Genomic DNA, 17,079 nt, shown 5'->3' with positions numbered 1-17,079 from the left:
TGTTTGCTTTGGGGTTTTTTTTTAACTTCCCAGGAAGCAGGGAGAAAGGAAAAAAGTGGGCAGAATCACAACGTGAACCAATTTTCAAGCCACACACTAATAAAAAGCATTTCACATGAATACGTGTGAACTCTAAGCTGAGACTGACTAGAAGTGTAGAAAGGGAGGCAGAGGAAGCCGCCGGCCGAGCATCCCAGAGCCCTGTGAGTACCCAGTTTCTTGAATATTTCTTGAGGGAGATGGGCTAATTGGGGAACAGGGATGGTGAGAAACAGGGATCCCTTGTCCAGCTCACAGGTTGACCTCCCACCCTCTAGAAGCCCTCCTGGGAGTTGTGTGATGTCCTCAGGGTGAGTGTTAGTGGGGGGATCTAGACAGAAGAGGGGTACTTCTATCTGTTGGAACTGTGGAGAGCTAAGAGGTTTATTGAAGCTAGGGAGAAAGGCAGGGGAGGGAAAAGGATTGGGGGGGGATACCTTCCTGGCTCCTAGACAAAATCCCACCCCTCAAAAAAAACCCACTAATAATAGCCTCGAGGAGTGATAGGGGTGGAGGGGACTGTCTTCTCTCTGAGGGATAGTATGTCCCATCATCTTAGAGGTGAATGGGTGGAGGCTGGTCTCCCACCCTGGGGGTGGGAAACAGGGTCAGAAGACATCAGCTGACGCCTGCCAGTCAGGCTGCAGCACCCCACAGGGAGAAGAGCAATGCTTGAGGAGTCGGGAGACTTGGGTGCCTGGAGCTAACTCATCTTTCGACCTTGGGCAAGGTAGCTGCTTCCCTTCTCCTTGCTTCAGTTTCCCTCTCAGTGCAGAAGTTGGGCTAGAGGATGCCTGAGGTGCCTCCTAGCTCTGAAATTCTGAGATCTGCGGCCCCCCCCCCACCCTCAGCCATAGGTTCTGTATCCTCAGGGCCCTCCCACCTCTGATGTTCTATGTTCTAAGGACCCTGGAAGGGCTGACTTTCCAGGATCTCAAGTCCCACCCAGCTCTGCCTCCCTGTCTTTGTATGATGCCCATAACTCTCCTGGGAGGGAGAGGTCAAGGCCCAGACTGAGACTCCACCATTAAAATGTAAAAATCCCCTGACAGCCCTGGGAGGGAGAGGTCAAGGCCCAGACTGAGACTCCACCATTAAAATGTAAAAATCCCCTGACAGCCCCAGAACCTGAGGCTCCTAGAGTCCCAGAACTTCCAAGTTGGAAGATTCCTTGGGGGCATAACACAGCCTGTCAGAACCAATCCAATCCATGAACTTAGATGGGGGTTAAAAAAAATGACATCTTTATTTCAATACAATTGTTATCAAAATCCCATATATTTTATTTTGTACATTTAAAAGAACGATTCCAAACCCAATGGACTGCCCAGTGGGTCCAGGACCCCTGCCCTAGTCTAAGTTTCTCTTTTTATGGCCAGAAAAACAGGCCAAGGAAAGGCAACGACTTTACTGTGTTGTGCGGCTGATGAGACGGAATAAATGCACCAGATTTCCTCCTCCTCCTCCTCCTCCTCCTCCTCTAGGACTGTCAGATAATTTGGATTGGGGGGCGAGGGGGGGGGGAGGGAGAGAACAGTTTGACAAACCATATAGAGGAGAGAGATGATGCTCATTTCACCAGGGAGGAAACCAGGGCTCAGAACTGAATTATCCAAAACAACACACATTGTGTGTGGGCTGGGGGTTCAAATCCAGTTTAAAGTCTGGGATCGGGCAGCTAGGTGGCGCAGTGGATAAAGCACTGGCCCTGGAGTCAGGAGGACCTGAGTTCAAATCCGGCCTCAGACACTTAACACTTACTAGCTGTGTGACCTTGGGCAAGTCACTTAACCCCAATTGCCTCACTTTAAAAAATTAATAATAATAATAATTATTATTATTATTATTATTATTAAAGTCTGGGATCTCAGCCTCCACAAATCCGGCAGACACCTGGTGGGGATCATATCTCACATCTCGTTCAAAGGTCTCCTTAGTCAAGGCTTCTTTCCTTTTCTTACCCGGGCATGGGCTCTGTACACAGTAGGCACTAAATAAGTGTCCTAAAATACTCGCTGCTGCTTCATTTGGACTTTGAGACTTGCCAAGCACTTTACTTGTATTCTCTCATTGGATCCTCTCGACACCCCTGTGAAGTCATTGCGATTGCTGTGTTCATTTTACAGAGAAGGAAAGTGGATCTCAGAAGGTAGGAGGTGAAGAAGGCAGGGTTCCACTAGGAATCCAAGCTCAGTGTATATGGCGCAGCTTGGCCGGGCTCAGAGCTCTTGTACCCCTAATGGACAGGGGATTTGAGAGCCCTCACTTAGAGTGACCGGAAAGAGCCAGAGGGACCCCTGTGGTCCCGGGCTCTGAAGACTCCTCTTCCAGATGTGTTAGCAAAGCGAGCTGCAATTTCACAGCCTCTCTCCCCACTCAGGTCACACCTCCCAAGTTAGTAACAACCTGTGAACTAGGGCACTGCTGCTATCTCTCCTCCCTCCTCTCCTCCTCTAAGGCAGAATTCAGCCTGCATAGGACACATCCAGCCCACTGGGCGCTTAGCACAGGCCTCGCCATGCTCTTCACCCATTGCCTTGAGCCACCAATCGCATTTGGTGCCTGGCCTGGCCTAGCCCAGCCAACAACAGCAGTAAAACACCAGAGTTGGGGTTGGTGGAGGTGGGGAGGGGGCCTAGGAAGGAACTGGAGAAGGGACAGGGTTGGAGTGGCAGCAACCTTGGAACATGAGGACGCAGATTGTTCTTATGCTCTCATGGAGGGAACCTTAGAACACAGAATATCCATGAGCCAGAATAATTTGTATAATGATTTGCAAGTGCTTTGAATATGCTATTTCAAGATCTGCACAGTGCTTTGCATATTTTATTTCATTTGGTCCAGATCTTGGAAACAATTTTAGAATGGAGATGGAAGGTGGGAGGGACCTTAGAATATACAAAGTCAGAGGCAGGAGGGAGTCTTAGAACAGGGAATGTCAAAGCTGAGAGGGCCTTAGAATGTGGAATGTCAGGGTTCGGAGGGCCCTTAGAACATGGAATATTAGAGCTAGAAGTTGCTAAAGGATTCTGAGATAAAGAGAAAGGGAGAAGGGGTGGCTAGGTGGCACAGTGGATAAAGCACTGGCCCTGGATTCAGGAGGACCTGAGTTCAAATCCAACCTCAGACACTTGACACTTACTAGCTGTGTGACCCTGGGCAAGTCACTTAACCCCCATTGTCCCCCCCCAAAAAAAAAAGAGAAAGGGAGAAGAGGGAGCTCATGTTGAATTACCTCAATTTTCTTTTTTTAATGTCATTTTACTTTATTTTACTTTTTAAAATCAACAAGCATTGCTTTTCTCTCCTTCCCCCACCCTCCCCTACCAGTGAAAAATCAGCTGAAAGAGAGGGGAATTGGGAGTGTGCACATCTTGAGGAGAGAAGAGGTTTGGAAAAACTTTTGTGGAGAGTGAGATAAGGGATTAATTTTTGTTGTTGTTCAATTGTTTCAGTCATGTCTGACTGTGACCTCATTTGGGGTCTTCTTGGCAAAGATACTGGAGTAGCTTGCTATTTCCTTCTCTAGCTCATTTGAGAGATGAGGAAACTGAAGCAAACAGTGTAAAGTGACTTGCCTAGGGTCACACAGCTAGTAAGTCTCTGAGGCCAAACTTGAACTCAGTAAGATAAGTTTTCCTGACTTCATGATCAGCACTCTGTCCACTGTACCACTTAGCCACCCCTAGGAAATTAATTAGAGAAGAATAAAAGGATTGCCTTGCCACAGTGAGGGCCCAGTTGAAGATGAATACTGTGAATTTATAATGTACCCAGTCGGCACAGGTGTGACATTTCTTCCAGCATGTAAGTAGGAAAGATACAAAAACAGTTATAAACTGGTAGTAAACTAGGGCCGAGGTTTGACATGAAATAATCAGTGATAAGCTAAGAAGGATGAAGACCACATAGAGTTGACTTGGCTAATGATAGGATTAAGATTATAAAAGAGGAGAAGGGAAATTAGAGCCGGGGTAAAGGTCCAAGAAAATACTAAGGGGTGAAGGGATCAAAGGTATTGATGAGGCAAAGGTGGGTTCTGAAGTGCTACGTCATAGAAAGAGATAGAATGATAGTAGGTGATTGTCAAATAGAGGAATGTCAGAGCTTTACATTCAAGAAATGCAACCCTTGTGGGTAATGGTGTGTAGGGGCCAAATTTAATATGGGGAGAGTTAATTGGGTGGCTCGATGTAATGTTGGGGTTCAGAAAATAATGAGGGACTTCTAGGCCCACAGTTTCCTCCCTTCCAAACTGCCTTTTTTAGTTATTTCTCCCAGGCTGATAAGAAAGGAGATTAACAGCCTCTTTTCCACAAACAAATTAGGTTTTATTAATGGGAATGAAATATATAACAAAGGTGAAATTAATAAAGCCAAGGACAAGGAAATAGGGGAAAAGAAAAATGGATAAGCTCCCTGGCTCTAGCAAAGACTGACACAATACCCAAACTTGCTTCCAGCTCAGCTAATTCGAAGAGCTGGCTTCCTTTCTATTAACTCACCATGTGGCGTCTGCAGTTTCTATAGGAGTCAGCTGTGCAGCCCCTCGCCAGTCCACTCTCGGAAGCTCAACCGGAAAGAGCTCCCAACCTCAGCATTCTCCTTTTCTACTTTTCCTCTCCCTCCCCCAAAAGGGAGGCTCTTCAAGTTGCTTGGCCAAGAGTGGTCCCCCTAGTGACATCAGTAGTATAGTCACTCAGGGCAGGCCAGGTGTGGCCTATATCTAATCATCTCAAGTAGGTACTTAGTTTCTCAAACAATACTAGATCAATCAGGTGGGACCCCTGGAGGCTGCCAAATTCCATTATTTTATCACAGGTGAGAACTAGTAGGTAAATATCCCTCTGGCTGGGGTGGAGCTGAGGAATTGTGAAGTTAGGGAGTTGGTGGATACACATGGAAACCTTCTAATAGAAAAGCCGGAGTTAGAGAGGAGAGGAAGATGGTGAGGACAGCGCTGAACCCCTTGAGAAAGGAGAGAGAATGAACCTGAGGGATGGGATAAAACAGCCACCATTATCTGGATTGTTTGTTTTGTTTTGTTTTTTAAAAGAACTAATATGGGGCAGCTAGGTGGAGCAGTGGATAAAGCACCAGCCCTGGATTCAGGAGGACCTGAGTTAAAATCTGGCCTCAGACACTGACACTGTGTTACCCTGGACAAGTCACTTAACCCTCATTGCCCCACCAAAAAAAAATACTGTGAATTTCAAAGGAGGAAAAAATACCAAGTGATGTTGGTAGAGAGAACCAAGGAGTAGCAGTGGGGAGCAAGGAGTATTCTGACTCCCCCTCTAGGGTTGGGGGGGGCGGGGTTTGAGTGAAGGAACAACCAGTGGTGGAGTCAGTGGAAATGGTCAGGGATGTGGTACGACTATGGAGCATCAGTGAGGGCTAATAGTGGAAGGAGTGTGAGAGAAAGAGGTTCAGGATGAAGGGAAGTTTATTCATCATGGAACAGGAATTGCAGCGGGCACAGTGAAAGGGCATGGTTGGAGTGGAACTTGGGTGGGGAAGGATTAAAGAAGATAGGGAGGAGAAAACGGAATGTGGAGGTTGGGGATGGAGTGCTCTCATGTGGCCAGTGATTGAATAACACAGGGACAAAGAGAAAAACAGGTGAAAAGTGAGAGAAAATAGGTGGGAACTTGTTAGTCCCAGGTGAAATAGTGGGTGGTAGCTGAAGAACAAAGCTCACAGTCTCCAACGTGTGTCACTGCTGGGTGAGGGCCAGAGATACAGGGCCTTAGTCTCACCAGCTTACCCTGGGAGGTTTAGGGGTGGGGTGGGGTGGGGTGGGGAAGCGATGTGCTGAGCCAGGCCTGTCTTAGCATGGCCCATCCTAATTCAGCTGCTCAGGGGTCTCCCTCAAGAGTAAGAAAAAGGTCATTTCTCAGAAGATCCCAAGTGAGTTAGGACGGGAAATGAGACCAGCATTACCCTAACATGCTCGTTATATTAATTACAAACATGAATAATAATCTGAGCGCTGAGAGCAGCCTTGGAGGTCATTGATGGCTCTTTGGGGACATGAGAGAACTTGGGACCCAGAGAGGGGAGGGGATCTGCTGCAGGTTGCACAGCAACCAAGTTGGGGGGGGGCAGGCAAGGGAACCAAGTCGTCAGCCCACTTGCCCCAGAACCACTCAGGCCCCGTAGAAAATTAGCAACAGCCTCCCAGGCTGCTGGGAGGCCACACACACAAATGAGGTGATGCAAAGGGAGCCCTTTGCAAGAGACATTAGCCATTGTTATCATTATTATCATTTGTTAGGACAGACCCATCTTTCTCTGATTTTTCCTAGAAGGCTTCCTAAGACACAGACCTGACCAGGTGCCTAAACCTTCAATAGCTCCCTACTGCCTCTGGGGGGAAAAAGAAAAACTCCCCAGCTGGACACCGAATGCCCTTCACAATGTAACTCCAGCCTACAATTTAAGTCTACTTCTGGCTCTCTAACACTGCTCCCCTTCGCCCATTATATTCCCTCAAAACGGGGCTCCTACGTGCTCCCCAAGCTCATCCTGTCCCCTCCCATCTCTGTGCATCCTGCTTTCTGTGTGTTCTTAAGCAAGTCGATGGCTGGACCTCAGTTTCTTCATCTGTAAAATGAAGGGTTAGCCTAATTGAGCTCCAGGACCCTTCCAGCTCAGCAACAAGGCAGCAGAGGGAATCAGTAGCAGAAGAATTCAAATTTCAGTCTTCTGGTCCCAAAGCCAGGGCTCTTTCTACAACAGCCTGACAGCCAGCTACGCCTCCATCCCCAGGGTAAAGAGTCCTGTCTTACACGACCCTTTCTTTTGCAGCCTCTCTGGCCACAATGACCTCAGCCCCTGCCACCAATGGGGTGTTTGTGGTCATCCCCCCGAATAACGCCAGTGGTATCCGGCCCGGCCCAGCGATGCTGCCCAGGACCCTGTGCCAATCTCCCGGGACATTGCAGTTTGAGGATCCACCCCTGGGGTCACAGCCTCCTGGGAGTGTGCCACCAGGTGAAACGTTCCTGAACGGGGAGCCCAAGGCCTTAGGGGTAAGCCCCACCTCAGTGTCTTAGGTTGGAGGTTAAAGGGAGATGCTTCTGAAGGCCAAGGATAGGGTGGAGGGGAGTCTCTGGGAAGTTCATCCTGGGGCCAAACGCATAAAATCTCAAATATCTGCCACACAAAAGCCCTTCTATCTAAGGCCAACTCTCATGCCTTCTCATCCCCCTTCCCAGCAACCCCAATCATCTATTCTCTGTGGTCCTTCTCTCAAACTTTGACCTTGGGTTAGACAATTTCTAGCCACATAAAGCTAGGTTAAAACACTATGGGGGGGGGGGGAGCAGCTGGGTGGCGCAGTGGATAAAGCACCGGCCCTGGATTCAGGAGGACCTGAGTTCAAATCTAGCCTCAGACACTTGACACTTACTATCTGTGTGACCCTGGGCAAGTCACTTAACCCTCATTGCCCTGCAAAGAAAAAAAAAAAAACTTGAAACAAAACACTATTAATAAGTGACAACTGGGACAGCTAGGTGGCACAGTGGATAAAGCACCAGCCCTGGATTCAGGAGTACCTGAGTTCAAATCTGACCTCAGATACTTGACACTTACCAGCTGTGTGACCTTGGGCAAGTCACTTAACCCTCATTGCCCCACACAAAACAAAAAAACAAAAAACAAAATATAAGTGATAATAAAGTATTTATTCTACATGCCCATTCCCTCACCCAACATAGCTTCATTCACAAATTAGGAACTTGGGGTAATTGTTATCTTGCTAAGAAGCAACCTTCCTTTCACCTCTTAGAATTCTTCAAGTTTCCTTGCAAGGCCAGCTCCACTTTAGGGTTAGGGCCTTCTCCTACATGCCACCTCTCTGCCCACCCCCCCCACCTGCAGTTGCTAATGTTCTCTCTGTCTCTGTCTCTCTGTGTCTTTCTGTCTCTCTGTCTTTGTCTCTCTGTCTCTGTCTGTCTGTCTGTCTGTCTTTGTCTCTCTGTCTCTCTCTCTCTGTCTGTCTCTCTGTCTCTTTCTGTCTCTGTCTCTCTGTATCTCTGTCTCTGTCTCTCTGTCTCTTTCTGTCTCTGTCTCTCTGTCTCTCTTCCTGTCTCTGTCTCACTCTTTCTGTCTCTTTCTGTCTCTGTCTCTCTGTCTCTCTGTTAATTACTTTGTTTAAGCTTTGAGTTTACTTATCTGTGTCTATGCTGCAGGGCCCTGATAGAAGGTAAGCACCTTGAGGGTAGAGATGGCTTCATTTGGGTTTGTATCCCTGGCCCCTGGCTCAGTGCCCAGCACCTAATATATGCTGGTTGCATTGACTCAGGCACCAAGAAGGGCTATTGGGGGAAGAAAGCTAGGGATGCCTGGTCTGGGCAGACCCTGAACGTCAAAGATAACACCATGGCCATAATGTGCCACAAAACTGTGGGAGCTGGGGGACGGCATCCCCAACTCCGGGCTATCTCGTTGCTTCCCCCGGCAGACGGTCCAGATTTTGATCGGCCTCATCTATATCAGCTTTGGCAGCGTCCTGCTGATGTTCCGGAGGGGCTACATCGGCATGTTGTTTATCGACGGAGGGATCCCCTTCTGGGGAGGAGTGTGTGTGAGTACAGGAGTGAGGGGTGGGGACTTGGATGAAGCCCGTGTAGGGGGCTCTGTCTGGGGGGGAGTGCTGTTTTCCCCCAGCTCCTTTTCCCTTCCCATCCGCACCAAATTCTACCCATGAGCCAGGCAGGATGTTAACCCACTCTGAGACACAAGAGAACAAAGCTGGGACCATGGAGTCGCTGGCCCCCCAATCCATCTTGAGTCCCACCCCCTTTCAAGCATTGCACAGCTCTGCAAAAACAAAGGAGCCTGGGGCAGCTAGGTGGCACAGTGGATAGAGCACCAGCCCTGGAGTCAGGAGGACCTGAGTTCAAATCTGGCCTCAGACACTTGACATGTACTAGCTGTGTGACCCTGGGCAAGTCATTCGTTGCCCCTATCCTCCCCACCCCCCCAAAAAAAAGGAGCCAGGAGACCTGGGGTCAAGTCCCAGCTCTGACATTGACTTTCTGTGGGACCTTGGACTAATCACCACCCCCTCTCATGTAAGTGGAGAAGCCAGGCCCAGAGACAGCCAAGTCTATGAGAAGAGCAGGCCAATCCCCAGAGCCCAAGGGCATTGCTTGAGCCTCAGCTCCACTGCCCCAAGAGAGGAGCAGATCACAAGATAAAAGGGGGACTGGGAGCAGAGGCGCCCATTGACTCTGGAGCCTGCCACCCTGGAACCTGCAAAGAGTCAGCGCACAGACCTCAGGGCCTACAGGGGCGTTTGGTGGGGCAGGGAGAAGCTAGGTACTTCACTCCCCTCCCAGATGCCTGGAGGAGACTGTATTCCCACATGCCCATCCCAGCAGCTTGACATCTTGGTCCACTGACACGTCATTCATTCTACCCTCTTCCTCACACAGTTCATCATCTCCGGATCCCTCTCGGTGGCCGCAGAGAAGCATCACACCAGTTGTCTGGTGAGTCCAAATATCGGTAGTCCTCAAAGGGGCCTGGACATGAGATGGATGGCTGGGCCTTGCCCAAACTCACTGAATTGTCACAGTAGAACCAGCTCAGCGGGAAACAGAGCCCCAACTCTTCTCCCACTCTGGCCTGGGGAGAAAGAACAGCAGGAGGAAGGCAGGGCGAGGGGGGCGTGATTTGTGGCAGTGTGTGGGCTGCAGGTGACCCAAAGATAGACAGTGAAACCTGTGGCTGTCCACTCTTGTGTAGTGATGGAGAACTGAGATAATTCATCCACATCATTCTTAAATGTAGGGAAGCAGCTAGGTGGCACAGTGGATAGAGCACCGGCCCTGGATTCAGGAGGACCTGAGTTCAAATCCGGCCTCAGATACTTGACACTTACTAGCTGTGTGACCCTGGGCAAGTCACTTAACTCATCGCCCCGCCCAAAAAAAAAAAAGAAAAAAAAAAGAACCTGCTGAAAGCAGCATGCAATTTATAGGAGAAGTAAAAATAATATTAAACGTAGGGAAGGTCTCAGTTTAAGAGCAGCTACAGGAATGTAGGATGGGGGTCACTAGCTCCACTCTTACCCCTCTAGCAGTGACTAAAGCTTCAGAGTAATCTGCATGGCCTGCCACTAGCAGCCAAGGGCATGATGGGAGTCAAAAGGAGCGCATCTGACCCAAATGCCAGGGGAGTTCCCGTGGAGGGAGGAGAGGACCAGAACAGCAGACAAGCAGGCAGATGTCAGTGCAGGCCTCCATTAGCTGGAGGTTTTCCGGTTTCAGGACAGGGCCGGTAGCAGATGATAGGCCTGGTCGCTCAAGGAGGTAGCCTTACCAAGACTTAGGAAGATGAAGACAGGAATGAACATTGAAAAATTTAAATGCTTCCCCGGTGGTTTGGTGGTTTCTTTGGGCTCCTCATTAGTCATCTGGTGGTTCAGGAGCCCAGTGGGAGCCACAAGAGCCCCCTTCCTGGTCCTGGTCCCAAGGAGGAGAATGGCTTTTCATTACTTCTCTCCCCTTCAGGTCAAGAGCAGTCTGGGGATGAATATCCTCAACATTATCGCTTCCTTTGCTGCAACAGCAATCCTGCTGATGGACTTTGGGGTGACTAACTGGGTGAGTCAAGCACAACCAGGGATGTGAATTCTAAAATCACTGTGTCCATTATAAAGATGGGGAACACAGACACACACACACACACACACACACACCCTGGGAGGTAGGTGCTATGGTTATTACCATTTTACAAAAAAAGAAACTGAGGCTGAAGGAGGTGAAGTGACTTGCTGAGTCCCACAGCTAGTAAGTGTCCAAAGCAGGGTTTGGGCATTCTACCCAACTAAGCTTTTGTTTGTTTGATTAATTTTGTCTTGGGGTTTTTGTTTATTTTGGGCAGGGGTTGCTCCTCGAAGTGTAAGGAGGCTTAGCCTGGGGAGGAAAGGGGTCAGAAAATTCACCTGGACTATTACTGCCCTCCAGTGCAGGGGAGTGGGTGCTGCCACCGAGCCCAGACAGCTGCCTGCTGGAGGGACCATGAAGGTGATATGCTATATCCTTTGGACGCAGCGAGGTAATGCAGTCGCTAGAGATCCTCAAAGAGAAGCTAGACCACTTGTTGGGGACTGTTGTAGGGAGATTCTTGGCACAAGGTCCCTGCCGTTCCTGAGAGTCTAGCTCTGATGTACTATATTCTGTGTTCTAATGTTCCTTCCAGCTGTGATGTTCTGTGTTCTACATGCTAAGGTTCCTCACAGCTTTGGGCATACTGTGTTCTATGTTCTAACATCCCTCCTAGCTCTGACACTCTATGTTCTGTGTTCTAAGGTCCCCTCACTCTGACATTCTATGTTCTATGTTCCAAGGTCCCTGCCAACTCTGATATTCTTTCTGTGTTCTAAGGTCCTCCTCACTCTGATGTTCTATGGTCTGTGTTCTGAGGTCTTTCTCACTCTAATGTCCTATGTTCTATGTTCTAAGATCCTCCTCACTCTGACTTCCTATGTTTTATATTCTAAGGTTGTCCTCACTCTGACATTCTACGTTCCATGTTCTGAGGGCCTCTCACTCTAATGTTCTATGTTCTAAGATCCTCCTCACTCTGACTTTCTATGTTCTAAGTTCTAAGATCCTCCTCACTGTGACTTTCTGTGTTCTGTGTTCTATGTTCTAAGGTCCTCCTCAGTCTGTCATTCTCTGTTCCAAAGTTCCTCACGATTCTGAACCATCTGGGATTTCATTCTTCCAGTGACTATGTGATTTTGTGTTTGCAGGATGTGGGCCGGGGCTATCTGGCTGTACTCACCATCTTCACAATCCTGGAGTTCTTCATCGCCGTTATTGCCACCTATTTCGGGTGCCAGGCGACTCGCTCCAACACCAATGCAGTAAGTGCTTCCATCCCCTTTGGGGTTTCTGTTGGGTTTTGGAGGTAAGGGCAGAGGGTATTCTGGGAAGATTTCTCCCCCTTCCCTTAGAAAAGCCACTGCAGGCCAGGAAGAGTGTGTCTGGTGAGTGAGACACCATATAATCATCAGTAGGATTCAGCCACTTCCAAGAAAGCCACAGAGACCCAAGAGAGGCAGCGTCAGAGCAACAGGGATCTGGGTTCTGTTCTGACGCTTGCTAGCCGGGCTCTCCTGGGCAAGTCTCGAGGTCTAGACCTGCAAGAGGTCTTGGAGACTGGAGAGTCCAACAATGCACACGTTCACTTTACGGATTAAAACAACAATCCCAGAGACTGGTGGCTTTCCAAGTCAATGTGCTTCCTTCCACTTCTATTTGAGTCCGACCCCACTGCAGTCAAGACAGTCCACTTGGTGATCTCATCAGTTGCTGTAGGTTCATTGATCATCTCTAAGCAGATTGTTCTCAGATATATTTATCGAGCCCTAATTCCCTGAACATGAACCCTAAATCAGGGTTAGTTCCAGTCTCTACCTCTTTACACTTGATTAGCAAAAAGAGAACACTGGATTTTGAGTTAGGCGAGACCTGGGTTCAAATCACACTTCTGATTAGTATGGCTGTGGGTCAGTCATCTCATTTCTCTGACAGCCCCAATTTTCCTATCTGTGAAATGGGAATTATTATGGTCACAGCAGTTGGGAAGATCAAGTGAGATGGTATGTTCACTGCTGACATGGCCAACGACCCTCTTCATGGGCTCAGTCATTGTTTACCAGACTCCCTTCAAGGCTCAGCTCTGCCACCTCCTCCCACCCAAAGCCTTTCCCGACTCTCCTGGGTGTTGTGTCCCCTCCCCACACCAGAAGTTTCTTTGTAAGAAATATTTTTACGTGAAAATTCCTTCCATGACATCACAAGCGTGATCCAAACATATGTATATGATTGACTTATGTACGCCCATGTTTGCTTCTCCAACCTATGGAATGTAAACTCACCTAGGGCGAGGCTGTTCCCTTTTTATCCTCGTATTCCCAGAGCCCAACCCAGTGCGCGGAGTGTAGGAAGCCCTCGGTTAGCCAATAAGTGTTGATTGGGGTGGTTTGAAGAGAGAGAAGGAAGGGAGAGAGATGGGCCGACGGAGATAGAGACACAGAAAGAAGAAAGGGGGGAGGAGAGTAAGAGACACAGACACAGACACAGAAAGAGAAGGGAGACAACTTTTCAGCCAGGAGGCAGCCTAGAGTACTGGACTTGAAGTCAGGACGACCCAGATTCAAAGCCCATCTCGGCCACTGACTAGCTGTGTGACCCTGGGCGAGTCACTTAACCGCTCCGTGCTTCAGTTTCCCCATCTGTTAAAACGAAGTCCCTTCCAGGTCTACATTCACGATCCTACGGTGGCCACAAGGAGGAGTTCTTGCGCTAACTCACGAGGATGAAGACGGGCTGGTAATTTAATGTCTTTCTTTGCCTCTAGCAGTCCATGGTTTTTCTGCCTAACGCCTTCAGCACAGACTTCAGCATCCCCAGCCCGGCAGCCACCCCACCCCCGGCTTACGACAACGTGGCCTACACTTCCAAGGAAACCTCGGAGTAGAAGAGAGCGCCCCACCCCCCTGAGCCCCCTCCCTCCCTCCTGAGCCCCCTGGCTTATGGAGAAGGGATGCTCCACTCCAGTTGTCCCTCCCCCACGTGTCTGTCTCCGGTCAGCCAGCCTCGAGCCACTCCCCCACTGTGGAATGGGAGCTGGGCCGTCCAGAAGGTCTTCCCCTCCCTTGGCCTCAGTTTCCCCTGGTGTAAAATGGGAAGGAGAGAGAGGGAAGGTTGAGCTGGATCATCTCCTTAGAGGTCATTCCCCGCCCCCCCCCCCACCCCCTCCAGCTTTTAGTTTTACGAGCCTAAATCATGCGCCGGGAGCTTGGACAGAGGGAGAGAGGCCAGAAGCTCTAAGGTCTCCGTCCCTACAGGGAAGCTTCCTTCTCTGATTCCTGTAAAGACCCAGGGCCCGGGTCAGGGAGCTGGGCCGGGGTCCCTAGTAGGGCAGTTCTGGCTGTTGGCGGGGACGTCGTTTGCTGATCCGAGGCTGTGGGTGTCTGTGTCTGCATGTGCCTATGGTATCAATGATTGGAAATACACTGCGGCTCAAACTCCCAATGGGGATTGGAGTTCTTTGGATAAACATGGGGGGGGGGGATGTGTAGGGAGAGGTCACCGAAGCTCAAACAAAGTCCCTACTGACGGGTTCAAGCCAAGACTCCTCCCTCTCTCCTCTCCTCCCTCTCTCCATTTCTCCCTCTCTCCTTTCCTCCCTCTCTTCCTCTCCTCCCTCTCTCCTCTCCTCCCTTTCTTCTGGCCCCCATCCTCTGTCACCTCTGGAGTGAGCCTGTGTCCCAGCCACGCCCTTCTACTTCCTGCCCCAGAAGGCTGGGATAACAGATGTCCCACCTTCATGGGGGGAGCAGAGATTGCCCTCCACCCAACCCAACCCTCGTCCTGAGAAGCTAGGACACCGGTTCTCCTAGAGATTAGAGACCAGGGACCAGGAGGGACCTTAAAGGCCATCTTGTCCAACCCCCTGATGTTAGGGATGAGGAAACGGGGCCCTACGGAGGCTGACCAATGTGTCAGCAGGGCCCTCTACCCAAAGAGCCCTCCTGGAGCCATCCCTCTGCCCCCCAGTGACTCCCTGCCTACAGACCCGCTCCCCCAGCACCCACCAGCTACTGTTACACGCCAGCATTAAGCCTCTTCCCTTTAGATTCTCCCTCCCCTTTATTTCTTAGCAACGTTCCTTTTCTTCCTTCATTACGGTGTTTTCCTCTGTATTTCTCCTCCCTTTGCCAGCCCAAGATCACCAGGCATCAGGCCTTAGATATCACCACAGGTCCCACCAAGCAAAGTCTAAAGAACGGAGAGAAGAAGTTTGTCATGGGAACATCCCCTGCCGAACCCTTTAGCCATCGTTACAACACCTCTTCCTCTCCCTCACTCTTCCCTTTCTCCTCCTCCCCTGCCCTCCCATTCTTTCCTCCTTTTATATGCCTCTCCAGTGGCACATAAAGGTCAGAGGTCACCACCCTTAGCACTGCCCTGGTCAGTCTCCCTGACCTTGTAGGCAAGTGCCCTTAACTGTAAACCTGACCTATGACAAGACGTGACCTTGGATTTTCGGCACCTGGCTTCTCAGAGTTACTCAAGAGTTATAGACCTTCTCAACTTCCCCCAGGGCCCCTTCAAACCCTGCCTTCCAGCCAAAACTGCCCAGCAAGAGGCCCCCAGCCCATGACCCGGGCCCTCTGCCTTCTCTCCACAGACCATCTTAGTTCCTCCCTCTCCCCTAGGTCTTCCTGTAAAAGAAGAGAAGGGTCCTACTCAGTGACCTCCAAGGAGGGGGAGCCCTTCATCTCTGCAATACAATTGATATAGGACTCACCCTCAGGCTATATATATGATGATTTGGTGGAAGACATAAAACAAAGAATACTGGAGTTTGGATTCAAATAGCCGCTGAACCCTTTTGCAGAGCATCACATCCCAGTCCACGTGACTCAGTTTCCCTCATTGTAAAATGCAAGGTTTGGACATGTGATCTTGAGGCCCCTTCCAGTTCTGACATTCATTGTCTCTTCCAGCTACACCAGAACAGGAATTTGTTTTGCCCGACTATGCCTTTTTGTTTCTTTGTGGGGAGGAGAGAAAAAACAACAAACTTGTTAATTGAGAAAATACAATTTTAATAGAAGGAAGAAAAAACGATAGCTCTGGAGTCAGAGTCCTGAGATTCAAGACCTGTCTCTGAGGACTGCTTACTACCCGCATGACCTTGAGCAAGTTACTTATCCTCTCTGAGCCTCAGTTTCCTCCTTTGTAAAATAAGGGAATTGAATTAGCCATCTCTAAAGTCATTTCTGGTTCTAGATTTCAACTTCCACAACTCTCAGACATCCATAAACAGGCAGTCAGTCTGAGAAGGAGCTTGGCTTGATTGGACTCAAGAAAAGAAAGTGGGACTTGCAGGCAGAAGTCCTGGGTCATTTAATGGGTGTAACTCTCATCACACAGTGATTAGAACTCGTGCAGCTAAATTCACCAATGGGAGGCAACACTGTCAAACTGGAAGCAAGCTGGACTTGGAATCTGAACTGGGGTTCCAATCCTAGCTCTGTGGCTTACTGCCTTGAGATCTCAGGTAAGTCACTCCTCAGCCTTTGTTTCCTCCCCTGTAAAATGAGGGGCCTCTGAAACAAAGCTCTCAAACTATGACCCTCAGATCTTTCACTAATTAGCTGTGTTGTTATTGTTTGGCTGTGTCTGACTCTTGGTGACACCATTAGAGGTTTTCTTGTCAAAGATACTGGAGTGGTTTGCCTTTTCCAGTTCATTTGACAGATGAGGAAACTGAGGCAAACAGAGTGAAGAGACTTGCCGAGGGTCATACAGCTAGGAAGCGTCTGAGGCCAAATTTGAACTCGGTTCTTCTTGACTCCAGGCCTGGCGCTCTGTTCACTTTGCCACCTAGCTGCCCCAATTTGCTATGTATTCTGGTTTGACTTGGGAGGGTTTGAACTTACTCCCCCACTTCTCAAATAATGCCAACCACTCTATACCTCCTTATCCACCTTAAGCTTCAATCCCCTCCGCCCCCACCTTCCTGAGTAGTGTTGATTGCTTGGACAAGGGCCCTCAGATTTCTGGAAGACAGAACTTGATAAAGGATCTCTTTGAGAAAACTGCAGGGGAGTGAATAGGATTAGTAATAATAATGATAGCATTTATATATTGCTTTAAGCTTTACAAAGTACTTTACAGACACTATCTCGTTTGACCCTCACACAATCTTGGGAGGTAGGTACTATGATCCCATTTTACAGATGAAAAAGGTTAACTAATGTGCTAGTTACAGCTAGCAAGTAACTGAGGCTAAATTTGAACTCGGCTCCTCCTGGCTCCAGGTCTAATGTTCCATTCATGGGGCCACCTAGCCACCTTAATAAAAACACAGTTTTCCTCATTCATTGGCCAGTAACTAGAACAATTGATGGGTCCTTCGGGCAGTGGTCTTTGGTTTTGCTAGATTCTAGAGTGCTAACAAAGTGTTGCATTGAATAGAACATAGGGCTGGGAGTCAGAA

At 49.2% G+C, this 17,079-nt stretch overlaps 1 protein-coding gene across 2 annotated transcripts; it reads left to right on the top strand.

Annotated features, from left to right (window-relative positions):
• The first annotated feature begins 184 nt into the window (after positions 1-184).
• Positions 185-13,626, top strand: MS4A15 (membrane spanning 4-domains A15). Of its 2 annotated transcripts, none has more exons than XM_043973142.1 (7): positions 185-203; positions 6,850-7,073; positions 8,510-8,632; positions 9,486-9,542; positions 10,566-10,658; positions 11,813-11,926; positions 13,429-13,626. In XM_043973142.1, the coding sequence occupies exons 2-7, from the start codon at positions 6,864-6,866 to the stop codon at positions 13,543-13,545; spliced, it is 714 nt and encodes a 237-aa protein (XP_043829077.1). In that variant the 5' UTR covers positions 185-203; positions 6,850-6,863; the 3' UTR covers positions 13,546-13,626. The 2 variants fall into 2 exon arrangements, with proteins under 2 accessions (XP_043829077.1, XP_043829076.1); XM_043973141.1 differs by having other exon boundaries at positions 13,426-13,626.
• Positions 13,627-17,079: the final 3,453 nt, after the last annotated feature.

The sequence above is a fragment of the Dromiciops gliroides genome, chromosome 6, assembly GCF_019393635.1.
Source record: "Dromiciops gliroides isolate mDroGli1 chromosome 6, mDroGli1.pri, whole genome shotgun sequence".
In the NCBI taxonomy this organism is placed as follows: Eukaryota; Metazoa; Chordata; class Mammalia; order Microbiotheria; family Microbiotheriidae; genus Dromiciops; species Dromiciops gliroides.
The sequence above is the reverse complement of the archived record's forward strand: the minus strand, read 5'-3'. Positions and strand labels throughout refer to the sequence as shown.

Excerpts from the sequence above, each read along its gene's own strand:
- MS4A15 (XM_043973141.1), top strand. The coding sequence starts at position 6,864 with ATGACCTCAGCCCCTGCCACCAATGGGGTGTTTGTGGTCATCCCCCCG. Across the intron at positions 7,074-8,509 it reads GGGAGCCCAAGGCCTTAGGG|ACGGTCCAGATTTTGATCGG; the intron begins GTAAGCCCCACC and ends TTCCCCCGGCAG. Across the intron at positions 11,927-13,425 it reads CTCGCTCCAACACCAATGCA|CAGTCCATGGTTTTTCTGCC; the intron begins GTAAGTGCTTCC and ends CTTTGCCTCTAG.